We start from the raw sequence: 27,151 nt of genomic DNA, 5'->3' as shown, positions 1-27,151 counted from the left end.
ACTAATTTTGTACAGAAAGACATGCTGGAATTAATTTATTTCCGTTTCTTTCTTCTGGCCTAAGCAGATCCCCTCCCACTTTTTCCAGATTGATCCATCAGAAAATTAGCCCTGCTAATGCTCCGTGCCAGCCGCTGAGATAAAAGCCAGCCCTTGGCTTTCAGATGGCTCCAGGCTGCACCAACCCTTCAAAGGAGGCACCATGGTGAACGCTGCACTGGAGCATCACCTGGAGGGCAGGGATGCAGGCACCTGCTGGGGACCCATGGGTGCTCAGGGCATCCACACCTCCCTCCCCTGAGCACATGGAGACCCAGGACCAGACTTGCCAAATCCAGACCGCAGCCAGTGTTACTTTGCACACCCTGCGTGGCTGGAACGAAGCTTTCCATCTCCTGCAAAGTTAAGCTTGCTGAGGGAGTCAGCAGGCAGCCAGCAGCTGCTGTTTTGCCGACGGAAGGTGCACACACACACGCTACAAAAAATAAACAGAGATGCAACAAATCTCTTATGCAAAAAAACATATTATATACCACTGATTCCACCCCCAGAGCAGCACAGGGCTGAATGTAATCAAGAGTCCTTAAAGCTCAGGGTCACAAGTGACAGCTTTTATTTACAGCGCGCAGCAGCTGTCCTAGCAGGCAGATTAACTGCGACACAGCCAAGGCTGGAGCAGAGAGTGCAACCACTGCTGGCTTGCCTGCACCCAAGGAGGCTGCGGCCGCGGGGAGCTGCAGGTCTCCGCAGGGTAACAGCCAGCAGAAACCCTTCCTGGGCATGTTGGTGCAAACCGGTGGACGTCAAAGCCCAGACTTCAGAGGAAATATTCCCTGTGCCCAGCCGCCTGCTCGGGAAGCCCAAAGCTGTGCCAAAGCACCGGTGCTGGCTCCCTCCTCCTCCTCCCGCAGCACCTAAGTGTGCTTTGCACCAGGAGGATGTTGGTTTGCTCCCTCTCCTTGGGACAGCAAGAGAGGAGCCATACCACCACACACCTTGGAGAAATCGAAGACAAGCCGCCCTGCTCTGAACTCTGCCAGCAAAGCGCTTCCTAATGGTTTCATCCCACTGATTAACGCAGAAACCATCTCCCCTGCTAATGCAAAGAAACTCATTAGCACCTCTTCCCAGGGAGAAAAGGCTCATCTTTAATTTTTTTCTTTTATGTTCTTCTCCTTTCAGGTCCAATTAGTACAAAAATCTTAACTCACCTGACCCTGCAAAGCTCGGGACAGAGCGTGGGGCTGCAAGCACCAGCTGGGCAGCAAGCATCGGGGCGGCCCCATGGAGCCCGGCTGTCATCGGGGAGGGGGCACACAGCGGGCTCACGTGGCCCTTTGGTTTCTCAGCTTTGGCAAGACATTCCTCCCATTAGTTAGCTGTTACAAGACAGAAGTACCGTCGGCTGCACAGCTTTAATTTCTGACAAGGTTTCTGCTGCATTCCCAAAATTACAGCAAAAGGCGGCTTCTTCAGTAGTACCGAGAAAAATGGGATTCACACTCCTGAGCGATAAACCTGCTCTTTTGCAGGAGACCCTTCTCCCTGAAACTCCTAACGTATGAAGTTAGAAAAGCATGCACGACCTGCCCCAGACAGCCACTCTGCCTGAGCAGGCAGGACCCGTCCTGCCCTCACCGGCAAGGATCTGCAGGGAGAGACCCAGCCCCACCACTGCCCCCAAGCAGAGGGATCTGCTGAGACCCCCCAGCCCCGGGGAAGATGAGGAGGAAGACCTTGCGCCACGCCTTGGCACAGCCTCGGCCACACTGCGGCTCATGGGAAGGAATAATTAAGCTGCCTGTTATCTAGCAATGGCTGGAAACCCCAAAGGCAATGCCTGCAACCAAGATGCTGGAGGCAGAGAGGGGTTTGCTCCCCCAGGAGGCTTTCCCCTCTGAGGGAAGCAGCTCAGTAACTTGGACAGAAATTTCTATCGCTCCAAGCAAGTCCTGCGCTCAGACGAAGCCCCTGCTGGGAGCAGGACCCCTCACCCCAGGGCTCTGCCTCGCCTCAGTGGCACCCATGGCGGGGGGTGCTCACCCCAGCAGTGCACCCACAGCCAAACCCTCCACTCGGCACCCTGGACACACCGGCACTGCCGCGGCTGAACGGGGAGGGCTGGTGCGTTCCCGAGGAGCTAAAGATGTTTCCCCAGTAAATGCCATTTTCAAAGGAAGGAAAGCCAAAGGACTCAGCATCTCCAAAGCTAGAAGCCAATAGGTACCATTTTGATGCACTTTTTAATACTACGATCATCTTTATTTCCCTAGTATCAGTGGCTTGTTTTCCAAATATATTTAGATCAATATCTTTCTTTGTTTAAGAGACGATGATAAACAAACACAACGCGAGAGGTTCTCCATAACATAAAACAGTAGGAGGGAAAAAACCTAGGGGGCCATTAGGAATTGTAATGCCAGATTAATTTAAAATGGATTTCTATTCATTTACATTCACTCAGGCCTACATAATCCATTAGGCATAGCTTTGTGTGTATCTAATGGTTTGACATCCTCAAAAACAAGCGGCTGATCCTGGAGCCCACTGGGACCAGTGGACAGACTGGGAAAGGAGGTGGAGAGCAGCTGGGCGGGCATGGGAGCTGCCTCCCAATGTGGCTCCGTCCCATCCCAGGGTGCTTCGCAGAGACCAGTCAGCATCAAGAGGAGCGGAGACAGTCCCAAAAACAGCAGCAAGAGCCGTGCAGCTCCATCCCCACAATGTCCCCAGCCTTTACCCAGGCTCCTGGCTCCCCCAGCCAAGCAAGGACACGCGTGCACAGGAGCACAGCTGCCACAAACCCTGGCCTTGGGGAGGTCCCTGCGGTCTCTACCGCCAGCAAGGCTCAGCAACAGCCACAAACCCTGCCGAGAAAGCCTGATGCACCAAAATAATGCCCCGCGCTTGCTCAGCACCTCTTGCAGCAGTCCAAGGCAAATGCAGCAAAGACCCAGCAACCGCCTTCCTCAACCACAACCGCCTGTGGTCACAAACAGCCTCGCCTGCTTCAGCCAGAAAACTCAATGCCAAATTCTGGGATTACAGAGAAAAGGAGCTGTGATGTGACAGTTTTGTTGTTAGATAGACACAAATTAAAACCCAAGCACGCTCTCGCAGCAGAGGCCTCCAGCGTTACCACCCCAGAGTTTCATCTGCATCGTGATGCAGATGGCAAGAGTGGGACAATTACATGGCGCCTGCAAACAGGGTTATCTTAACGGAAACGGAGATGTACAATCAAAAAACTATTTCCATGTCCCCCCCAAAATTATGAGTGCCTTACAAAGATGATAATAATGAGTTTTAGGGCATACACATGATCTTTCCCACTGTATAATCTGCCCATTTCAAACCTATATAGCTCTAGCAGCTCTATTACAGAAGTAAATTAACCCTAATTTGATTGCTTCTCAGTAGCAGTTGTTTCAGCGCTCTAATCAATAAGTCACAGGATTTTACGACTGCCCTTGGTATCAATCATTGCAATCAGTAATAAAACGCTTTTCATTTTAAGAACACCTGAAATACCATGTAATTACCTTTGTATGAAATTATGGACTCCAATTTACCAACTTCACCAAGCCGCTGCTGCAGCATCGCTCTGCACCGAAAGCCTATTTGCAGAGAAGAACATCACTTTCTTTCTAAAGGCTTTCTGAGCTGTCCCTCATCTCCTCCACTTCTCACTGTACCAGCAAGTTATTATTCACACCCCAGCAAAATAGCAGGTTACAAAAGACACCCATCTCCCAGAAATCCTCCAAGAAAGGGGGAGATCCGAGATCCTGCTGAGAACAGGCAGTTGGGAAGATGCAACACTGGTGCGTGGCATCACCATCAGCTCTTCACCGCACCCACCCATCACCACCGCGGCACCAAAACAGAGCCAAAAGCCATCGCACAGCAAGATAACGCAGCCAGTGCCCCAACAGCAGGGCAGGGAGAGCACAGCCACCAGGCATGTCCCCAGTCCCGAGGGCTGAGCCTCCCATGGAGCCTGCGGCACCAGCCAGACACCTCAGGGGGTGACGAGCTCGTGGTTTGGGGGAAGCAGATAGTTGGGGAACCGGTGACGGACAGGGAACACCTGATCTTCAGGCCAGAGACCCAAGCCAGGCGTGCTGCTGGCTGCTGCTTTGGTAGCAATAGCTCAGAGGAGCCACTGAGGCCTTGGCAGCATCCGCAGGGCCCCCTCGCTGGCCCTTCACAGCCTGCTGTAAGGTTTCTTTGGTGCCATCTCTGTAAAGTCACTCTCCCCGTTGCTCTGCTGTCTCCCACCTCAGGGGTGCCCGCTCCTCAGCCCGTGGCAGCACTGCAGCCTCCCTTCACCAGGGGCTGCCTGGACCACAGCGTCGCCAAGCAGCCCCCGCCCAGCCCCAGCAAGGTACTGCCGCGGAAATGCAGCCAAGAAAAGGCTTCAAGGGCCCTGGCTGGCACTAAGATATTCCTGCCTGGCAAAGGATGCTCTGCCCACACCAGGGCATTGCAGGATCTGAGCTGTCTCCCCTTCTGTCCCCCATTCCCCACATTATCCCCTCTGTCAAGCAGGTTCTCGCTGTCCTCACTGGTACTGCACAGCCCCAACACGCTGCCCTCGGGGCTCCCCTGGCACTGGGATGCTCCGGTCGCTGCCAACAAAACAGTTATTCTCCCAGAGCTGGGACCCCTCGGCACAGTGCCCCTCCTCTGTGCCAGAGGGACCAGGGCTACCCCAGCACTGCACACCCGTGTCAGCACCCCAAAGTTGTGCTCAGGAGATGTTTCCAGGGGATTTTGGTTTGTGTCAGTTTTGTTTTGGGTTTGTTTTTTTTTTAAAAAAAAAAACACACTCTTAAAAACACTGAAACTGACTTAGGAGAATATTTTCACTGGGCAGATGCTCAGGCCTCAGCAGTTGTTCTTACACAAATCATCCCCAGGATGCAGAGCAGAGGACGCGCTCCCCTGTCCTTGTGCAAAGCAGTAACAAAGAGGCTGCTGCGCTGCTGCCGCCATCAGATGGTTGCTCAGCCCCGAGGTGCCCTGGCTGGAGCTGACACAGGTCGGGATGATGAGGTTTAAGTTGTTGGAGCAATATTTTGTTACTCCTCTGCAAAAGCCATCACTCACCTGCCAGACCCTGCGGGCAGGGACCAAGCAGGCAGGAGCTGAGGACCTCCACCGGGGACAGAGGAGCCCCCCAGGCACTTACCCTGAAGTCGATTCCAACCGTGGAAATGAAGCTGCCGGCGAGGAAAGCGCCGTCTTTGAACCGCACCAGCAAGCAGGTTTTGCCGACCCCCGAGTCGCCCACCAGCATCACCTGCAAGGGAGGGAGAGGGGGGCGTTAGACACCAGGTTTCAGGACAGAAGCCCCACCGTAGCCATTACCCATCTCCATCCCAAAAGCCCCATCCTGGGAGCAGGCAGCGGATCCTGTATTCTTGAGAGGAGAAAAGCACATCCAAGGGCGATGTCCTCAGACCCAGGCGAGGGTGGGGGAGAGAAGGGGGGGGGATACACAGTCAGATTATTCCTCACCCTGCACCACATGTGTACCTGAGCACTGGCCAAACTCGAGACACCTTCCCCCGACCAGTACTTAAACCAGATCCCTTGTGGGGGCACAAACGCCCCTTGAAAGCCAAGTGTTGCTGTCTAGGTGACCCGACAGCTGCAGGGCCCATGCTGTCCCCAGAGCACCCACGAAACACGCTGCACCCTGCCATGCACGGGGCTTTCTGGGAGGGTGGCACTGCCCACGGGGAGACTTCAGGGGGGCCCCCAACCATGAGTGCCAACTCCAGGGGTGCACTCTGCCCTCTGTGAGCAAACTCCTTCAGTGGGACCCGCACAGCCTCATGGCCACCCTCTCAGTCCTCAGCAGGTGCTGAGGGAGCAGCTCCCGGTGCTGCCTGCCTCAGTTTCCCCACCCAGCAGCAGCCCCGGGTGCAGACGGGGCAGGCACCCACCCTGATGTAAAGAAATCACAGCAGAGCTGAAACTGCTCCCAAACGCAGATCCCCAAAGCCTGTGCTTTCGAACCACAAGCCCCCCAGAGCCCTCCTGCCCGCCAGGGCTGCCGACCCCACTCCCCTTGGCAGAACGACAGCTTCCCGCCGTCGAGAAATCCCAGACCACGCAGCCAAGCAGCATTAGTGGCTTCTGTACCCGCACTGATTTGCATGGCTTCAGACTGACATGGCAGGGTTCCCTCTATCCCAAAAGTGCTGCCATTAGCCTTCTGCAAGCTATTAGCCTGTGACCAAATGTAAATGGTTTTAAGAAGGCGCTGCCCTGGGTCACACCGAACCCACACAGGAGCCATCAGAAGCAGCAAACGCCGCCACCGCCGCCACCACCACTCTGTGGCTCAGCCTCCCGAGAGGCGGCAGCAGCCCCGGCCACAGCTGTAACTTGTTTCGGGGCAGGGGGGCACCACTGGGGAGCGGAGCGGGTGGCCGGAATCCAGCCCCACACCAGGTCTCCCACAGGAGCACCACGCACAGCTGCGCACCGAGCTCTGGCACAACAGGGGAGCCAGCGAGCCCACGGATGTATCTGTGCAAAGCCAAGGGAAGGGGGGAAAAAAAAGTCATTTTTAGTACAAAATAGTAATATTGATCTTTTTAAACTTCCCAGATCTCTGTTCTGGAGCAGGGCGACCCTTACAGGCAGCTTCTCCCCGCCCAGCACGGCCAAAACCTCAGCCGGGGCACGCAGCAGCACCCAGGGCCAGGCTCACGCCAAGGGCTCAGTGATCAGGATCCGGCCCCATGCCCGGGACTCATGTTTGGCCACTGCCTCTCGCAGAGCTCAGGAGCCTCAAGAGAGGGGTAAGGGAAAGAGAAAGTTTAATAAACCAGGTTTTTACTGAATATTAAGCAATTTCTCTCTGCCACGGTTCAAAACCAGCCAGATGCCAGCAGAGGTTTTGGCTACCTGGCATATTTGGGCTTATCTGAGACCTCATTTGGCTCATCCCTGTGCCATGGGGGCAATCCCCAGCCCAGGCAGGGAGAGGCAAGCTCCAGGAGCTGAGGACCAGTGTGAACACGGAGGTGGCTCCATTTTAGGGAAGCTGTTGAATCGTTACTGCAGCTGTGTCAGGACCAACCGCCTGCCAAAGCGACCAAATTCACTTCTTGAACACCCCTCACTACGTCCCAAACCTTAACAACACGATGGCCACGCCGACTGCCACAGGCACCGAGCTCTCTGACACAGCGTGCCAAGGCTGGGCTTGCCATAGCAAGCACCGTCTTCTCAAAGCTTAATCCTCTGTGCTCGGTTACGAAGATCTGTGTTAGAAATGCAGTCAGATGGGTCGTGCTGAATTGCAGCCTCAGCCAAAATCGCTAAGCGAGCTCTAAGATCGGGTCGTATGATGGAAGGGGGGGTGGGTGTGTGTGCAAATACGTTTGATCTGTGACTCGCTCGCCAGAATCTGAAGCGTCGAGAAGAAGCCATCTGAGCCCTTAAAAGAAGGCGCAAGCTGGAGACATTTCAACAGCAGCCAGAGCACATTCGATGCGACTCAAGGAATACTGTCACCCCGCTTTACAACCGCATTTTTTATGTTGTTAAAGAGGAACTAAAAGGTTACAATAACTCATCTGAGCAGTAAGCCTTTTGTCATCACTTGCAAAAGTTCCGCAGAAGCAGCCCTGCTGCCGAGGGCTCTGCAGGCGCAGCCCCCCGCCGAGCCCGGCCGCCGCCGCTCCGGGAGCCGGGCCGGGGCCGACCCGCCGCCACAGCCCCGAACCGGGCGGCAGCAGCAGAGGAGGGGCGGGAGGCCGGGGCTGGGAGGGAGGGAGGGATGCCCGCCCGGTCCTGGCCCCCGGGAACTTCTCCGGCTGCTGCGGGGAGGCTGCGCCCAGCCCCGCACCCAACGGACCCCCGCACCGACACCCCAGCACCCTGCACCGGGTCTCCCGCCTGCGCCCCGCTCCCCGCATCCCCCGGCCCCCGCACCTTGAAGGCGAGATCGTAGAACTCGCCGCTGCTGCTCAGCGACGGCCGCCCGGTCGCCGCGCCGCCGTTGCGGGGCAGCTCGGGGGCGGGCGCGGAGCCCCGCGGGGCGGTGGCGGTGGCCCCGGCGCGGCCGGGCCCCTGGGCGGCGGGGGGCAGCGCGGCGGAGGGCGCGGCGCCGCCGCCCTTGCTGCGAGCCGCCTTCTTCCGCGACATGCCGGGGCCGAGGCCGGGGCCGCGGCGGCGCCGGGCGCTGGGGGGGCGCGGGCTCTGCCGGCCGCGGCCGCCGCCGCCGCCGCCGCCGCCGCCGCCACCTCCCCCGGCCCGGCCCGGCCCGGCCCCGCCGCCAATGGCAGCGCCGCGGGGGCGGTGGCGGGGGCCGGACCGCTCCGCTCCGCGCCCCTTCGCTCCGCCCCGGCCCGCGCGCGGCACCGCGCTGCACCCGCCGTAACGGGGAGGCGGCGGGGGGGGGGCCCTGCGCGGGCACGGGGAGCGGGGCCGCAGCCCCCGCGGGAGGGTGCTCGCAGGCCCCCACGGGGGTGTTCGCAGCCCGGGAAGCGGCGTGGGGTGCCCCACGCCGTGCCCGCCGCCCCCTGAGCCACTCGTGTGCCCCAGCCCCGCAGCGAGCGGCGGCGGGCGGGAGGGAGGGTGCACGGCGGGGTGCGGGTGCAGCTCCCCAGCCAGGTTTGGGCTCCGGCCCCCGGCAGCTGGGACCCACCCCTGCTCCGGGTTTGCCACAGTGGCACGGGTGGGGGGGGTCACTCGAGGCAGACAGGGCCCATCTGCTGCGGGCAGCATCCCTGCGAGAAGCTGGGGCTGAGGGCAGAGCCTGGGGGGTGGAGGGAGCGCAGGCTGCCAGGGCGGCAGGCTCCAGTTTTTCTGACGGGAACCCGCCTTATCCCCAGTCTGTCTCAGCAACTGGTTTCAGCAAGCAACACTTGGCATCTTTCTTTCTGACTGCAAATGAAGTGTCACCTGAGGCGCCTGTGACTCTCTCGACTGAAATAAGTGTCTTTCGCTGTGTGACATATTTCCAGTGGTGCGGCCTCATCCTGACTGGAAAAGGAGGTTTGAACAGTCACATCCAAGCAGGAGTGGAAAATGAATTGCTCTGGTGAGAAGCCAGGCAGGCACACAATGAAGATGTAAATAAGTAACAGCGTTCGCACAAGAGGGAGGGGAGGTGATGGCCGACACGGCGGGGCTCAGGCAGCCCGGCAAACCCGGGGCCAGCACCGGAGCTCGGGTGCCAGCCGTGGTGATGCTGAGGTGCCAGCGCTGGAGCTCGGGTGTCTGCCACAGTGACGCTGAGGTGTTGCTCTGAGGGGACGAGCTTTTCCCTTTGCTGCCCCGGAGGCATTTACATCTATAGTTAATCGCTGTTCAACCATCTTAAAGCACTCCGGTGAGAGGAGGAGTGGGCAACAGAGCTCTGGTGGCTTTTGCCACGGACAAGGAAGATGACCCAGGTCAGGAGCTCCTGTGTGTAGTTCCTGGGCGAGACCCGCCTTCTCCTATCCCAAGTGTCGGGCACGGCCACAGCCATTGCAGGCCCCAGGGAACGCCGAGGAACTCTGGATTCGCAGCACTCCTCCAACGCAGCTGAGGCCAGAGAAAAGCTGTCACGGTGGAGGCTTATCGCCCCGCTCCCCATCACACTCTCTTCATCCTGACAATCTAGCTGGGAGATGGAAGACCTGACTCGTCAGAGCAGACTCGATGCCAGGGTTTTGCGCTATAATCTGATTTTCCGGGACAGCTGCAGTCAATAGAGGCCGAGGCCTCGGAGCGAAGTGTGATGCCGGAGCCATCTGTGGGTCTGTAGGGTTTTTAACTAGTCCCTGTGCAGCAACAAGGCTGTGGTGGAGCTTTTCCCAGGTGCTGCCTGCCTGGAGGAAGGGGGTACGCAGCCCTGGCACCCCGCGCCTTCGGGGTGCACCTCCCCGCAGGCTGTGAGTGCTGACGCACTCTCTCAGCCACAGTCGATGATGATGATGATGGAAATCTCCGTCAACAGCCTCGTGTTCAGGAGCAAACAAAGCCAGCTGCTTATCGCCACCGCATCAGGGCAACGCCGGAGGAGGATGGCCCCTTATCACAGGCAGCAGCAGGGAAGCGTGCCTGGTTAATTCTGCCTTTATCAAAGGTCGCGTGCTCCAGCGCCTGCAGCAGTGCTGATCCCCACTGCCCCCAGCCCCCGAAACTCAGCCTCGTGCAGCGCCAGCGCTCAAAGCACTGCGTCCACGAGCGCCGCAGGGAGAAGCATCTTCAGCAAGTTTCTTTCTTTTAGAAAACGTGCGTGCAGAGACACAGTCTGCTCAGAAATCGCAGTCACGCCTGGAGATGTTGCTCCTCGTATAGTTAGAGGAACTAATCAGATAACTGCAGCTGAACTAAGGGGGATATATTTACTAAAAATAGATTAATGGAACAACAGACGCCTGAAGATACAGTGTGCCTTGGGGAAGCAGGACTGCAGTATCTGGCAGGGCTCGGAGCGGGGCCAGCCATGACAGTGGCTATCTGTACTCTGATACATCTACATATAAGTAGATTTGTTTTTAAGGGCAGAAAATCAGCTTGTCCCCATCAGGGCTGTCAACCCAAGAGATCTGTTGTATTGCAGCGGATGGGGGACTGTCAATGCAAGCACCAAGAGGCAGCTAGTGCCAGCCACTTCTGCCTGTGCCAACAGCCGAGCAGCAGCCTGGGGCCCGCGGGGGACAGCACCTGCCCTTGGCTCGGCCATCCCCGCCTGGGGACAGAGCTCCGCGCAGGGCTGGAGACACAAAGAGCCTGCCCAGGGCTGAGCACCGGGCTCTGGCCAGCTGCTCTGCACAAACACTGTGCTTCGGGATTTTAAATCTAGCTGTTTCCTTTGACACTGAGATTTGCAGGGTTCTCTGTGTGCCAGAAGTTGCATGCCATGCTCGGAGCCAAGTGAGCTATTTTGGTGCGAGGCCGGCCCTCCTTCCTCCCGCTGGTCCATGTTGCTCCATCGCTGGCTCGTGCCGCGGCTGCCCCCGCGCTCCTCCGGCCTCAGCTGTTCCTCGCTGCTCCGTCCCCCAGGCAGGGACACACGCCTTGTCCTGGCCAGGCTCTGGCAGTGCCTCTCCCGGCAGCCCAGGAGTGTGCCGAGCCTGCTGCCCTCCTGCTCCCAGCTCTCATCGCCAGCTCAGAGGGAGCGGAGTTGTCTCTTCAGCAGGCAGGCTGCAAGAATGAGCTATTCCCAACAGAGATGATGTCGGCTGCGCTGACTTGGAAGATATTCATCTTCTTTGCCTGGTGGCTGTGAGAAAAGTGGTGCAGGCTCTTTCCATGTGCTGCTGGTAACACGGCTCAGCTTGCCTCTGCTGTCACCTATTGCAGTGCCACTAGCCAAGGTTCAGGGGACTTTTCTCCTAATTGCATGTAAACCTGCCAGCTCTTCCCACTCTGTTCTGCTACAGGCCATTTGCCAAGGGCACACATGGTTCCGACTCCAAAATCCTAGAGATGTTGTGGAGAAAGGGCCTGAAGGCAGTGGTCACCTCCTGGATGGGAGGCATGGGAGGGCAGCCGGGGACAAAGGTGACACCACACAGATGGGGCTGACACATCACCTGGGCAAAATACCGAGAGCTCGGTTTCATGTTGCACACAAGCAGACATCAGACATCCACCGAAGATGTCGGACAGAGGGGCCAGCCCTGCTTCAGCGAGCATCGACCTGCAGAGCAGAGTCCGTGCAGGAGGCGCGGGGGTGTGCGGGGGCGCAGGGAGGCGAAGGGAGCGTGCACCGGGTGCGGGACGCGGGCGGGAGATGGATCCCAGCACCCTGCCATGCTCAGCGAGCGAGGGCTTTCTCTCTGCCGCCTTGGGAAGGGCCCAGCCCACGCAGTGCTGAGCAGGCACTGTTCCCTCCCTCACCAGTTATTGTTCTTCCCTCCCCATCACTCACTTACCTTTGAACACTTCAATCTCGTTGCTTTTGTCAGTGTCACTGGCTTTTAATTGAAATTCCTAGGACATCTTCTCATCAACGCAGCCCATCAGTTATTTTTGTGTGGGAAGCGATTGTTTTCCTTTTGCAGCTGTGAAAGTTAAATTCCAGCGTTTTGCTGGGAGACTGCTTTTGTCTCTTTCCTTTCTTATATTGCCAAGTCAAGTGTTACATTGCAATCCTCCTTCCTTTGTCTGGTTATTTCATTTTTGGTCTCTCCTATGCCCAGTCCTTCTGTTTCCATCTCAGGCTCCTCAGCTTCTCTGATCCCTCCTGAAGGGCAGCTTCCACCTGCAGCTCCCTCCAGCCTTTCATCGCAGTCGTTTTCTCTGCAAAGCACCCAGGAGGTTTGGAGAGCCCAGCCTGTTACTAAGTCTTTGTTTCTTGGCATTCAAATCCATAATTTATTTGCAAGGCAAGCCCTGTTGAATGCGCTGTGCCGTGGGGCTCTTACCAGCGGTCTCGCCCAGCAGGTCTGGCTCACCCAGCGGTGCCGGAGGGCTCTGTGCTTCCTTCAACGCCAGTGGGACCCCGGGAAGATTGGGGGTCGGGAGGATGCAGCCCACCACTGCACAGGGCAGCTCTGGTGCGCTGCAAACCAGCCCTGCAACCAAGCTGACACGTTAATGCATTGCACAAGTTGCTGCTTTTGGAGCAATTTATGGTAATAGCAGCAGACGGCTCCCCGAGGGGGTTTGTAAGCCATGGAGCTGGTTAGATACTGTTATCTCAGTGCAGGCCCTGTCTCACCATGTGCAGCCCAGGGGCAAAGCCTGAGCACTCCTTCGCCTACCGAACTGCCCCCATTAGCCCATTTTCCCTCTCCAAAAGTCAAAGTCAAGCAAAGAAAACATCTTTCCCAGCACTCTGCAACCCCTGTTCAAGAGGAGGAACCACGCCAGCAACAAAAGCACCACCCAAACCACTGCCAAGACATCATTTCCATGGGTGGCAGGAGGACAGGACAGGGTCTCTGCCCCAAGTGCAGCCCTGCAGGTTGAGTCCCTTCCCCTGCTCCAGAGCCTTGCAGCTGAGGTAGCTCAGTCCCCTCCTCTGGAGCAGAGCAAGAGCCCTTCAGTGTAGCTGGCTGGCTGTCCTGGGCTCAAGCTGGCAAATGAGATGTGGGGTACGGCTTCCCCCTCTGCCCTGCTCCAGGGCTGGCACCCCAGGATTACCCACAGCATAGCACGGCCCTGCAAGGTGGCAGCAATAGCCAGGGCCAAGCAGGGCACAGCGCGGCTGCTGGCATTGACTGTAAAATAAACCAAACCCCAGCCAACCCAGGGGCCCCCCTTTCCCCTGAATGGTTTTGCTCCCTGCAGGTCAGCATCCCACGTCCCTGCCAGCAGCGTGCCGGGACGCGGGCCCTGCCTGGCACCTCCTCCGGCCCTGGCATGTCCTCACGGGCATCCCCAGGGAACCGTGGCACTGCCCCAGTCCCCTGCCATCCCCTCCTGCGCACAAAAGGGTGCTCGTGCCAGATCCTAGTGAGCCTGCACTGGGCTGAGGCCAGGAAATTAATTTTCCTTGTGCCAAGACTGAAATGAGCCAAGGTTTCAGCCAGTGGAGGACCGAGCACAGGAAAGTCCCCAGCTCCAGCAGTCACCCACGAGAGCTTTCAAATGTGATGAAGAGTTGAACGTTCAAAGGGCCTTTGAAATGTGTCCTACTGAGATAGAGGGAGGGCCAAGCAACAAACGCTCAGCCTCCCGAATATGAGATATTTTCAGGCTATTTGGCTATTTTCAGGCTATTTCAGACATGACTCAATAGCATCAAATATTTTAGAAATATAACATCTCAGCTTAAAAACATCCAAGATATTTTGTAGCCATATACAGACACATCCTGCGATTGGGAAGGGTTAGAGTATGGTTATGGTTTCAAAAGCAAGTGTATAAATGTCACAGGGTGCGTCCATTATTCGTGCGCACTCAGCCGTTTCCATCCCAGATAGGCTCACACCAGTCAGACCACGTCTGGGAGCACGAGCCTGGCTGGTGGCCCCGAGCCTGGCTGCTTCCATGGCACTGCCTGCAGAGTCACCGCAGCAGAGCCCAAGGAGCTTGAGCAGATAAACCCTCTGAAGACCCTCTTCTTTGGAAACAGCAAGTTAGGCACTGCATAGCTAGAGAGCCACCTGGGCCAGCCCCAGCGCTGGGATGCATGCAGCACTCTGGGGCCCTGTAAAATAATAAGCAGCGGTAATGAGCGAGCATGGAAATGTGCAGAGCCAGGCTGGGAAGAAGCTCCCACCAGAGTGAGGCATTGCATCGCTGCCTGTGCTGGGCTTGCCTGCACCTTCCCCTGCGGCAGCGCATGCTGGCCCCTTGCCGGACAGGAGTCCAGCTCCATGGGCAGGTCCCTTGAAGGGAAAAGCAAATCCACCTCCTGAGAAAGCCGTGGACGCTGGGGAGCAGCAGGGCCCCGTTTGTGGCTGTTGCAGAGCTGGCAGATGAAGAGCTGGGCCCCTGCTTGCCAGGGGAGATGCAGATCCGTGCCCATGGCTTGTTCAGCTATTCATCACAGCAAACTGGTGGCAGATCGCTGATTAGACATGGGCAGCAGCAGGCATCAGCCTAAGGATCAATAGCTTCTGTCTTTCTGCTTGTCCTCTGACACACCTGCAACAATGTTCCCTGGTCTGAGCTGTTAGCAAGTGGCACCACTCCAGGTAATTAATAATCTGGAGGATGAAGATGCAGCTTAGAGGTTTAATGGTGTTTGTCAACGTTTTCCAAGAAAGGCTGAACATTTCCTCTTAACAAAACTCTAGTCAGTTTGGGCAATTACTTTTTTCTTCAAGGTGACAATGTGTGAGCAGCATGGCCAGTCCAGAGCCTGACGTTTCCAGGCACCCTGAGCTCTGAAATGCAATCAGCTTCGATAGATCCGCTCAGGCAGCCTCCTCTTGTCTTCCCTTTTCTGTGATTTTACAATTTCCCGGTCTATTTAAAAGTGTTTCTTCTTTATTGCTGGTAACATCTTCTTCCCCAGTGAAGCTAAGGGTTGTCCCAGCCCTGCAAACTTTTTGTCTGCAAATAATTTGATTTGCATTAGTTGTCCTTCTGCGATCAGAGGGACTGATCATATCCATCCAGCTGAGCACATGTGGGAGCGATCCACTCTGCCTGGGTAAGGCAGGGAGAGAGGCACAGCCACATGAAATCAGCTATAGCCAATTCAAAGCCAAAAAACTGCTGGTAACTTTTTCAAGCTGGCTTCTCAGAAGCAGATTCGTTGTGTCACTGGCCCTGCTCCTGCCCAGCGTTTTGGGGAACACCCTTTCCCCCCGCTGGGGTGCTGGTACCCTGGGCTTTGCCAGGCTGGAGGGGTTGGAAGGAGCCTTAAACTCAGCCTGTCCTAAACGTTTTGAACGCACATTTCTGCCTCTGTACCTCTCACTGGATGCCCTCCGCCTTCAGCTGCATCGGCACATTTGCTGCACCCCACTTTCTCAGTGTGCATGGTCGCAGGGGCCCCTTTGCAGAGGGGAGGAGAAGCCTCAGCCTTCACCTCCTCTCATCGATGGCATCTGCGGTGGAAATGGGACCATCACACCCCGAGCTTGGTACCAGGCAATGCTTCTGCTGGGCTCTCTGCAGCAGGCTGGGAGCCTTCCCCTTGTGCAGGGCAGGGTGATGCTACAAGGGTGGGTGCAAAAGGTGAGGGAGAGGGGAGACGGCTTCCTGAAGCCTCCACGGTGGGGAAATGAGCAGCTCTGGCTGCCCCCTGACTTTTTACCCAGCTAAAACCCAGGATGGCTTCAACTCGCCTCAATGAAAGATGCCAACTCCAGCACTGCAATGCCTCCTGACAACGCTATGACATCAGCATTGCTATAGCAACGGGCCCAGAGCAGCAGCAATTCGGGGGACCGTGCTGCGGCCGGATGAGTGCCGCTGCCCCCTCGCTGCCCGCTGCCCCGTCCCACAGTCAGCCGCCATGCAGCGAGGCCGGACCCCCACGGGGCACCCACCGCACAGCGCAGCCCTCCTCCTGGCTCCTGCAGCCAGCGCTCACCAGCATCTTCCCAGCTGAATTGGTTATTACCTCCCTGTGCTTTAGACTTTTCCAGGAACACAAGAAATAAGAAACTGGGGCTGGTTTGTCCCTGCTGCCAGCACGGATGCGTCTGCAGCCGGCAGAGGGGATTTCAGCAGCATCAGCTCTTGAGGGGACTTGGTACATGGTGGCCAAAGGTGACATAAGGCTAGCCCTGTGGCTGAAAGCCCCCTGCCATGCTGGCCCCACCACCTGGCCCCTGCCCCAAAGCTCACATCCTCCCCAAACAGTGGCGTGTGCTACAGCTGGGCATGCAGGGCACGCGGTGTCCTCCAAGCGCTGCCGGCACATGGCCAGGTCTTGGCTGGGCCTCGCAGCACCAAGCACGCTCCCCGGGAAGCTTCTGATTAACAAATGCCAGAGGACAAACCCCTTCTCCATCCATCCTATCTCCAGTCAAAGCAACCCCTCTGACCTTGCCTTTGCTGGCGGGCAGGGACCTGCATATAGGAAAATCCTGAGTGGCTATAAACCCCTCCAGTGTGCACAGGGCTCCCTGGGGAGCTGATGTGGGGGAGAGCCAAGTGGGAACAGGCAGAGAGCACCCACAACCAGAAACCAAGAGTCTGCAAGTTCAGCCTGTCCCTCCCTCAGCCAAGGACCCCCGAAAGCCCTGAACGTTGAAAAATATTGAGAGAGAAATCATGAAGTTTTGTTTGCTTTGAAAGAGTGTTTGGTAAAGAAAAGCGGAATCGTCACCAATTAGTTACTGAGCAGAAAGTGTTGTCACTAAAACCGCTTGGCTCTGTTTTGCATTCACACTACGTCAAACGGATGAAAACGATCAGTGTGAATAAATTCACTTCCTGAGCTGAAACCGTCCACAAAAATAATCCAGAAAAAGCCCAACGGGGGCTTGTGCCGGCGCTGCTGACTCACCTCAGCCCCAAGCAGTTGAAAACCCAGCACTAAAAGACAACCATGTGCCCCACTGGAGAGGACCGACCCCGAGCACAGGGGTTGGGGGGGGTCCCTCTTCCAGCCACCTGGGGAGAAGCCGGGTGGCGGCATCCAGCCCACCCGGCTGTGGGCACCCCACGCTGCCGGGACAGCTGTGTGGAGCCGATGCCTCCTTGCCTTGTCCACAGCATCCATGTGCCCAGTGACTGCAGACCTGCAGCTGGGAGTCGTTTGGTGGGCAGATTGCTGCTTAATTCATCCCGCACAGCTTAAATCTGCTCGGGACACGGTGTGAGATGGTTTTGCTCTTTATGGTCGAGCTGAGATACTTACCCTGCACAGCAATCGGTCCATCACACATAGGTGACACTGACCGCATGGATTTTGTGCCGCTCTCAGTGTGTGCACTCACGCCCAAGGCCGAGGGCAGGAGCTGGGATCATCCTCACCCCACGGCGGTGTCCGTCACCGGCGGCAGGGACAGCCGGGCTGCCCGGGGCGCGCTGCACCTGGGGGGCTCCCTTTGCGTCCCATTTTACGTCACGTTTGCTTGTGGAGCCGCTTAAGCCTTTTTCCCCGGTTTTTATCCCGGAGGAGTGCGGGGAGGCGGTGCTAGAGGGCGCCCGGGGCCCGCGAACCGGCACCGCAGCGCCGGGAGGCCGCGGTGAGGGGCTGAGCCCGCCCGCGTCCCGCCGGATCCCTCTCCCCGGGGCGGGGGCAGCCCCCTCCCCACCCCCCCTCGAACGGGGCCGGTCTGTGCTCCCGGTGCCGTCCTGCCGCTGCGGCGGGGGGTGATGGGGGTTATGGATCTGACGGGGCGCCTGGGTCATGGATTACAGCTGGGGAACGCTCCTACCGGGAGGCGAAGCAGGAGCCAGGCCGGGGTGGAAGGAGATGGCTCTTGTGGGGGGGTCACTCTCCAGGTACCCCCTTTGCAGGACGGGCCATAACATCATGCAAGCGCGGTCCCTCTGCAGAGCGAGGGGCATGCAAAGTGTAGCCAGCGAGCAACAGCCTGCAGGGATGGAAACAGCCCTTTCCTCCCAGGAGAAACAGACCTGCACCTCCTCTGGGGTACCCGTATCCCGTGCAAAAGCACCCAGGACAGTTTTTTCCTCCCCGGACACCTGCTGAGGGCAAGCCATGCTCCTTCCATCAGGCAGGAGTGCTTTCTAAGCAGGGAAAGAATAGCAAACCAAGCACTATGGCCATACGTGAATACAGCTGCCCTCCAAAGGGACCAAAGCTCATGGTAAGGGGGCAGAAAGTTCAAGAGGGGTACTTTTTCCCACCTTCTTCAAACCACACACAAGGTACATCAGACACGTGCTGCTGGAAGTGGAAGGGTCCCTGTCCTGGCCCAGCTATCCCGGCTCCAAACCAACCTCCGCCTGCACAGAGCTTCCCCTCCGTGGGCCATGGACCCGCCTGGGCGACGAGGTGTCCCACCGTTCCTGCCAACCCACTGCCCCGTGCGTAAATGTGACAGAGGATTCCTGGGCAAGAGAAAAAGCAGCAGTGTGGGAGGGCAATGCAATGAAGATACTTGCTCCCAGCACATGCTTTAAAAGTGGCTGCCATCGCATCTTATGTGAAGCCCCTGCGGGGCCCATGCAGAGGATTTTTGCAGAGCATGCTGGCTGCAGCACACAGCAGCGGGGAGCCCAGCCCACTCTGTACCAGCTGCTCATGGCCTTCTGCACAGGGGCACTGCAAGCGTGAGCAAAACAGAGCTTTAACGTATAGAAATATAGTGCTGGAGAAGGGTTGCCGCAGGGTCTGGCCATGCACAGTGGGGTTTCGGGGCTGGCCGGGTGCCGCTGAAGACATCTGCAGCGCTTTTGGGATCTGGCCGGAGGGGCCCAGAGGCAGCAGCGACATTCCCGGCCGGCCACAGCTCTGTCACGTTTTGCTGACCACAGTGTATCTGCTGCTGATGATGTTCTGGGTGCGTTCAGCCTGCAGGACTGGTGGGACAGGGAGAATTAACACCCTCTTAGTTGGGGGTTTAATTCTACTTCAAGTAAACAGTGTTGAGAAACTCTCCGTTTGCTTGCCAGTAGGAGGAACCAGAAGAATCCCTTCCCCACAAGCCATTCCCAGCCTCACAGTGAGCAACAGCCTCCCAGCCCCAGAGTACATTTTCCACTTCCATCATTTTCTGCAGTTAGCGTTTTAAAACCCGTCCCGACCCAGCGACAAGACCTTCCCCCAAGATCAAAAATTGTGATTCGATGTGAACAAATTATTCTCTTGCAGCTGTATCGAGATTTGCTGTCTCCTTTCCCACTCACTCAATCATTTCCTTGTGCGTTGCCCTCATTACAGCTTGGCAGCCCTAACTTTTGGGGAAGAGCCCTTAACTTCATTACATCTGCTGGATTACATTAGTGATCTAATCTGCTGATTACAATCCATACACAGGATATTTTCTCCTTGCTGTTATCTGAAAAAATATGGGCATCAGTACAGAAGAAAGGGAAAAAAACCCAGAAAGCAATTTACAATTGAGGGAGCGGAAATAAATACATCGTAGTCACATGAGGAAGTAGTAACCGCTGAACTATTTTGAGCACAATACATCATGCAAAAGGCAATGTGTCTTTCAAGCAGATTTCAAGTCCAAAAGGCACAAAATGTTTTCAGAAAGTAAATTCTCACATACATTAAGTACCATGCCAAGGAGTGAAATCGGATGCTGTCAGGCTTCTTATTTAAGGTTTGTACAGGATTTGGATAAGGAAAGCCAGAGCCTCAGCTGATATAAACCGGTATCACTCCTTTGGATTCAGCAGGACAATACACGTACCTAAACGCACTCAGGTGCCTACAGACGTTGTTGGATCGGGACCGCCCAGGATCAAGCACCCCTGCTAGAGGAGGGAGGCGGTGAGTAGCTCTGGAGGTGTAACGCAGGCTTCATAACCCACAGTGGATGTACACCCTGTGCTAGCAGGTCAGTCCCTTGTTCCCTAGAGAATCCTATGTGCCCGAAATCACAAGTGGCTTAAAAAATCCTGTGTGATTCAAAACCAAACTGTCAGCCTTGGCTAATTGTCCTCCTCTTTCCTGAGCATTCGAAGGTTACAGTGTGCCCAAGGTGGAGGGAGCTCAGCAATGATCAGCTATTTTCTCTCAGGCAAAAGAAAGATGCCCGTGTTTTGCCTGCTTGCAGGAGCTGGGGCTTGCAGGACCACAGGAGCCATCACACGGCGCGTGGTGAAAACCCATGACCTGTCCCCAAAGCGAGTGTGCGTACGCAGGCGTCTGCACGCGGGAGGACTCCAGCGAGGGCGTTTTGCACCGACAGAGAGACAAGGTTTAGGCACAGCCAGCCACCGAGAGAGGCAAACATGCCCCCACGGCCCTCCTCTCCCCCAGGTCTATTCTCAGAAGAGGAACAGCAGGGGTAGTAGGCTCTGAGGCTCCCGTCGCTTGTCTGGTACCACCCCGAACAATTGTTCTGGCTCCCTGCTGCTTGCACTCTTTGGATGCTTGTGGACAGCTAGCATGTCTCTCCCCCACCCCGTTTTGTTGTGGTTTCTCCCTTGAAAGCTGCCAGGCAGATTTCCTGAGCCCGCCAGTTGACAGAGCCCCACTGACACAATGCCTGCTGTAGAGTGTCAGGACAGCAGCTCCCCAGCATGCTCGCCGTTGGAGTGCTGGGGAACGCTGGGGAACGCACGCCGGAGCGGCAAAAGCCGGCAGAGGCGAGAGGTGCAGCCCCAAGGGGCAATGGGAGCTCTGGATGGAAGGTAGCGCTGCTTGGCTGTGCAAGCTGCTTCCAACAAGTACAAAATGCCCCTCACCCTGGCATCGGGGCAGCTGTCTGTTCGAGGGGTGCAACCTCTTTGCAGGTGGGTGACTCACCTGTACGGAGGAGGCAGCAGCCCATCTCACAGAGATGCTTGCCAGACAGCACTTCCAGAGGTTTTTGTAAAGAGAGTAATTGCTGCAACAGCCATGATTGAACAGACCACGGCTTCAGTTTTGCATGCGGGCAGTCCCAGGGATTCCCGTGGACACTTGCATGCTTGATGCCAAGGCTGAGCTGGAGTGATGTGCTGCACCGAACTTAAATGTTACATACGAATATCTTAAAGGGCGTGAATGGGTGCAAGAATTAATGGAATTGCATAAATGAAGAGCAAGATGCTCTTGTTTCCGTTTAGCAAAAACCCTCTGAAAGTTTTGTCCAGATCAGCAAATCTCAGAAGGAGAAAGTGCCTTTGGTTGGCACTTCAGATATTAGCGCTCACTGAGCAAAACAGCACCTCTCCCTGGAGGACGTGCAGGATTTACCACTCTGTCGTTGAGCCCATGCCTCTCAAATGTCCCTTCCCAGGCCGCTCGCTGCAGGGAAGCTTTGGGCATGGCGCACTGGTCCGCTGCTTCCCCCCAAATCTCCTCCCTCTTTCCCTGGGTCAGCCAGCCTCCAGCAGCTTGCTGTCTAGGGCCGGGCTTTCACCTCTCGCACAAACTACCACACACTATATATGCGTTTGTGGTGTTTATGGTGAGAAATCCCTGCTCAGCTGGACAGGAACCACTGGCTCTGGTGTGCAGAGTGAGTGATCTGGCATGAAACAAGACGAGTGGTTCAAAAGCAAGAACTTCTTCCATGTTTTATTTGAGCTTCCTTGTATCCTCCCCTCAGCTGATGGCTGGGGCCATGTTCTGTACATACCATCACGCAATAACACGGCACATATTAAACACGAACAAATTAGGATCCCTGTAAAATTAACAGCTATCACACCGTCTTCTCCACTTTCAAACGGGGCTGGGTTTGGTTTTGGAGAGATGCCCTCTATAAGGACAGAATTGTGCTTCCTTTGGTTGCATAGAGACTTTATTTTAGCCATATTCTCCAGTCACTTTAAACTAGAACCAGTTCAGATCCCTGAGGAGCCACTGGATCCCTGAGGAGCAATCATACAATGACAGGATTGACCTCACCAGGTCTGTCCTGGTCTGAACCATGGCCAATGGCCTGGGCCAGTGCAGGGTGCAAGTGGCATTGAAACCTGGTGACTTTGCTACTACGGTTAGCATTAAAAAACTGCACTGAAAAGTACCTGCCTTGTTCTTCGTCTCTCTCCAAGATATCTGAATTACCTACTGTGCTGTATGCATGTAACACACACCGTATCCTGCAAGTCTTACGGGATTCAGTGGGCTTGCGGTGGCCTCAGGAATGGGCACCAGCCGCGGGAATGGAGCACCAAAAGCCTTCAGGGAGGGTGCGGACGAGTGCTTGTGCTCCCCTCTGCCCATCACCCCTGTGTGCAAAGGAGGGAAAGCCCTCCCCTGTAATTTTGAGACAACCAATACTTCTATCCAGCAGAACTCCATGCTGTGTTGTCTGCCCTGCCCGGTTTCTGAGATGCCCCCACCAGGATAACCCCTGCTACCTGGGATGCCCGTGTCCCCCGGGATGGCCCCTGCTCCCCTGGATTCCCTTGCTCCCCAGGAATGCCCCTGCCCCTCGGGATCCCCCTGCTCCCAGGATCCCCCTGCTCCAGGGATCCCCCTGCCCCCCGGGATCCCCCTGCTCCCGGGATCCCCCTTCTCCCGAGATCCCCCTGCCCCCCGGGATCCCCCTGCCCCCCGGGATCCCCCTTCTCCCGGGATCCCCCTGCTCCCCTTGCCGAGCAGGGGCCGGGGGCGGCGTGCCCCGGGCCCGGCCCGGGAGCCCCGCGGTGGCCGCCGCGCCCGGCAGCGGAGCGCTCCCCTCGCCCCGGCCCTCGCCGCCGGCCGGGGCCGGCCGGGGGGCGGCCGTGCGGCGGGGGCGGCGGGGGCGGCCCGGGCGGGCGGGCGGCGGAGGCTGGAGCGGCGCCGGGTTTCCGCCGGGCGGGAGGCGGAGCGGGGAGGCGGCGGCCGCGGCCCGGGCGGAGCGCAGAAGCCGAGCGGCGCCGGGCCGGGGCTGTCAGCGCGGCGAGCGGGAGCCCAGCGGGCCGGGCCGGGCCGGGCCGGGCGCCGCCGCCGAGCAGCGCGCACCGCCAGCCCTGCGGGGGAGGCCGCCATGGCGGGCGGGCGCTGAGGCGGGCGGCGCGGAGGGGGGCGCGGAGCGGAGCGGCGCGGCGGAGCGGGGCGGGGCGCGGCCGGGCCCGGCCGGCCGGCCGGGGGAGCGGCGGGCCGGGGCCATGCCATGCCCGTAGGGAGAGATGCCTTTTGGAAATGGAGACACTGGATCACAGCGCAAACATGGCGTCCCCGCGGCGCGGCTGCCCCTCTCGGGCTGGTGCCTGCTCTGCTCCCTGCTGTGCGGGGGGCTGGCGGCGGCCCGGGCGCCCCCGGCCCCCGCCTGCCAGCCCTGCGCCGCCGACTGTACCTGCGCCGGCCCCGCCTGCCTCGTCAACTGCTCTGCCCGCGGGATGGAGCGCCCGGGGACCGGCATCCCTCCCGCCGCCACGGCGCTGTGAGTACCGCGGGGCGCGGCGGGCCGGGGCGGCGGGGCCGGGGCGGGCCGGGCCGGCGGCTCCGCTGCGGGCGAGCGCCGAGCGGCCGGGCTGCCCGGCAGTTTGATTTGACCTCCAGTGTTTCCTTGAGCGTCGTTGTGGTGGAGATGGGACGCGTGACAGCAGGGAGAAACACGGCGACATCGCGGGAAGTTTGCCGCGAGCCCGCGGGGTCGGGCGCGGGCAGGAGCGGCCGAGGGACGCGCCAGGGAAACGAGCTTCGGGGGGCGAAGTGTGCGGGCCCGGCCTGGCAGCGCGGCTCGGGCTCGCTGGCTTCGGCTGCGGTAGGGCTAGCGCGGCTGGGCCGGTGGCCACTAGAAGTCACGGGCGCGGGGATGCGCCCGGCTGCGCACCTGGAGAAGCGTGTTCAGGATTCGGGCCGCAGCGGGTCATCGCGTAACGCTGCTCGCGTCCTGGCCAGAGTTGGCAAGCCGTGGGGCACGCTGGATACGGCGGTGGGTGAGAGCAGAGACAGCCCGGCAGCTGTGCTGGGCAAAGCCAGGGGTGAGGCTCCCCGTGAGCACCCCAAGAGAGCTGGGGACTGCTGCGCCGGAGGGCAGGAGGTTTTGTGCCGGGAGTTTCATTTCTGAGGTTCTGGGGGAAATCGCAGGAAGAGAACCGTGTCGGGAAACGAGCAGTTGGATGTGGTTTAAGCACTGTTCTGTTAACAGCAAATCCCAAAGACTCAATTAACAAGTTCAAATAAAAAATTTCTCCATGAAAGTGCGAGGATGGGATGGATGACAGTTGTGTTTGTGTCCAGCTGCTCATTTTGTTGTTTTGGGAAAATCAGTCAGAAAGGTCTGTGACTTGGAGGGGCATTAGAACGGTCTGTATGTCCAGTCACTTTAAAATAAAGTTACTGTATGATGCAAAAAGCACACCTAGGGGAAAAGTGGGTTTTTAAAATTTACTTTTGAACCTGGACTTGTTTTCCTTAGGGAGCAACTTTTCTGTTCTTGAGGAGACAAAAGCATTGAGTGATGCGTGTAGGAGAGATGACGTGGGGCCCGGCACAGTAGAAAAATCTCACATGAACTAATTTCTACTGGTATTTCAATAAGTTAAGGGTCTGCTTTTCTATTCGGATATTTTTAACTAAGTTTCCACTTCTTACTGTCAATATAGATTAAGAGAGAGTGCAGAAGTTGCGAAGTATCACAGTAAACATTAAATTGTAGATCGGCAAGATGTATCTAGACTGCAGGAAAATGTGCACGTCTCTCAATCCAGCTGACAAGGTGTTTTCCAACTGTTTTCTTACAGGATACGTTTAGACTTTTCCAAACAAACTAGCCATTGTTTGTCGCAGAAAGTCCCTAACTGGGAAAGACTGATTTTTATTACGGGGTTTCTGACGCTGCGTTATCTGTTGTCTGTTGGACACGGGGATCTACAGCTCTGGAGACTGAATATGCTGTTTGTGATAGAGGTGGAACGTGCCAGCGCTTCGCTGGTCACTTGTAGAGCAGCCTTCTGAAGACTGTGATGATAAGTCCCTCATTTGGCTTTTTAAGGATTTGGGGTTATTACAGTGTGTTTCTAGGATTATTAATTTCGGTAGTAAGTGTTTGAGACTGTTTATATTATTGTTGTTCAGAGGTGTTGAGTTGTAAAAGCTCCCAGAACGTTTTGGATTAGATCCTATTATGCAATGACAAATTGAAATTGGACATAAAGCTCTTGCAGGTCAACAAAACAAAGTGCCTGGAATGTGGGAAGGGGAAATCTACTAAAGCAAATGGACTGAAACGGCAGGATAGTGTTACTGACATCTTCCTCTGATTTCGATGGAGAAATGTTTGTTTACAGCACTGTTGAGAGCCGTGCGGTAAGGAGAAGGGCTTTGCTCCGCTAAGGGATGATTGTGTTTGGAATTCAGACTGTAGAGTTGTCTTTGTCAGCCAGCAGATCATCTTATGTGTACAGTCACGACTCAGCTGAAAAAGTGTGTGCTGGTAATACTCTGATGACTGGTATAAGATGTGCTGAAGCAGTCTGCAGTGGCACATGGATTTCCTTTGGGGAGAGGTTTACTGCCCTGTTTGACCTCCTGATGATGGGAAAGAAGGCACGTGTACTTACGTTGTCATTATAACCAGGAAAGATTTACAGATTCATTTCTGCCGGGATGAGGGGACTCTGGTTCATGACACAGTGATGTTATGCAAGCGGTTTTGTCTATTCATTTCATGTTCCCTTTATTGAACACTGACAGATAAAGTAAATAATGCTTTTAATGATTTGCTGTCTATTCTCTCATTAGAGGAAAGCATTTTTTTAATATCTCGACCAAACTTTTTTTTTTTATTAGTCTGAAACAAAAACAGCCTTTAAGAAGGCCGAGTTCAGAAAATAACCAGCGCCGAAGCTGCCTGATTCTGCGGCAGGCGTGTGTGCTAGCAGTTGCACTCAGCAAATGCGATACCGTACCTCTAGCTGTAGAAGTAAGGCCTAGGAAATGAATTCCTCTCGTATCCGACATTATAGACGTAGCAACTTTGAAGAAATACATGCCAACTTCAGCAGCACTGTTACTAGGAGTACAGAAGAAATGCCACATCCAAAGAATCACTAAGGAAATAAGCTCTGCTGCTTGCAGACGCTACATACCTAGCTGGAAGCAGTCTCCAGGCAGACCAAAAGGGAATATTGGCCCCTTCCCATCGCCAGAGTCGGGTTCTTGAAGTGTAACGCAAAGTCTGGCTGGAATCAAGAGCAAAATCTGTTTTTCCAAATAATCTGCAGTGCGCAACTTAAAAAAACTGTACTTCAAGAGCAACACGCTTCAAGTGGCAGCATTTGCACTTCTGAGTTTCTCCATCTGAGAAATGATCTGATCTGATCTCTTTTGAAGTGCTCTGCTTGCAGGGCTGCCGGATTTTGTTCGCATTTACTTTGAGACTTAGCTGTTTCATGAGCTGCTATCACTGCTTTCATTCCTCAACTGGAAATAAACCTCATAAAGATTTTCTGACTTGCCCTTGCAAATATTGACTATTTCTGACATATCTTCAGTATCGTGGTACTTTTGAAGTGGAGATTAGAGTCTCGATTTATAAGACTAGAGTTGAGACTCCCTTATTTTTCCTTCATTAATGTGGAATACTATTTGTGGATGGGTAAGAAGGAGAAGGTGAAAATATCAGGGGACCTCTGCTATCACCACACTCCTGCAGAAGCAGAAGCTTTGCAGATTTGGGGGTTATAACTTTCATCTAAAACCCAGCGGGGGTTTTTTGTGGATTTGGCAGTGAGCCCTGGGGTTACACTGCCTAGCCAGTGACTTCACCTAAGCAAACCTTCTTAAAATAAACAGATTTTATGATTCAGGAACGTACAGTGTGTGATATTTTAAATTTCAAGAGTTGGCAACGATCGGTAGATTTTGTTATTGTTACATGATGCAGTAAAAGCCTTTTCAAGGCTCAAGGTGTCTTCAAAAGCTATTGGAGGAAAAAAAATTGCAATTAAAACTAAAATCCAATTCAGGTAAAACCACAAGCAGTGGTGTGCCTGTACAGTAGGGTCCAGTCCACAAAGGCAAAATAGCTTTCCTTCTGTTCCTAGAAAAAGCTTAAACAGCCTGAAATGTCGTTCTAGTAAGAAGCCGTATCCCCAGCAAAAACAAGGCTGTGTTTCTCTTTTGTAAGAAATTTTGGATGGGGAAAAAGGCCCAAATGAGGTGCTAGATGAATATTTTGCAAATGAGATTCATTCAGCCTATGGAAGGGACCAATCACATAAGCAAATTGTAACTATAGTTTAAGCACCAAACAAGGAGGCAATT

The 27,151-nt window shown here is 56.0% G+C and overlaps 2 protein-coding genes across 2 annotated transcripts in view; one reads left to right on the top strand and one right to left on the bottom strand.

Annotated features, from left to right (window-relative positions):
* Window positions 1-8,169, bottom strand: part of RAB26 (RAB26, member RAS oncogene family) — a 33,842-nt gene extending 25,673 nt beyond the window's left edge. Inside the window, exons 1-2 of the mRNA XM_087730807.1 lie at window positions 7,957-8,169; window positions 5,195-5,305 (exon numbers count right to left, since the gene is read on the bottom strand). Coding sequence (XP_087586933.1) covers window positions 5,195-5,305; window positions 7,957-8,169 — 324 coding nt within the window. The remainder of the gene's footprint in view (window positions 1-5,194; window positions 5,306-7,956) is intronic.
* Window positions 8,170-23,013: 14,844 nt separating this feature from the next.
* PKD1 (polycystin 1, transient receptor potential channel interacting) overlaps window positions 23,014-27,151 on the top strand; it is a 99,620-nt gene continuing 95,482 nt past the window's right edge. Inside the window, exon 1 of the mRNA XM_087730756.1 lies at window positions 23,014-23,321. Coding sequence (XP_087586882.1) covers window positions 23,068-23,321 — 254 coding nt within the window. The 5' untranslated portion in view covers window positions 23,014-23,067. The remainder of the gene's footprint in view (window positions 23,322-27,151) is intronic.

This window comes from Nipponia nippon, unplaced genomic scaffold (assembly GCF_047370975.1).
Source record: "Nipponia nippon isolate SJK-2023a ecotype South Korea unplaced genomic scaffold, ASM4737097v1 scaffold_5, whole genome shotgun sequence".
Classification (NCBI taxonomy): Eukaryota; Metazoa; Chordata; class Aves; order Pelecaniformes; family Threskiornithidae; genus Nipponia; species Nipponia nippon.
Note: the sequence above shows the minus strand (reverse complement) of the source record. Positions and strands in the feature narration are given on the sequence as shown.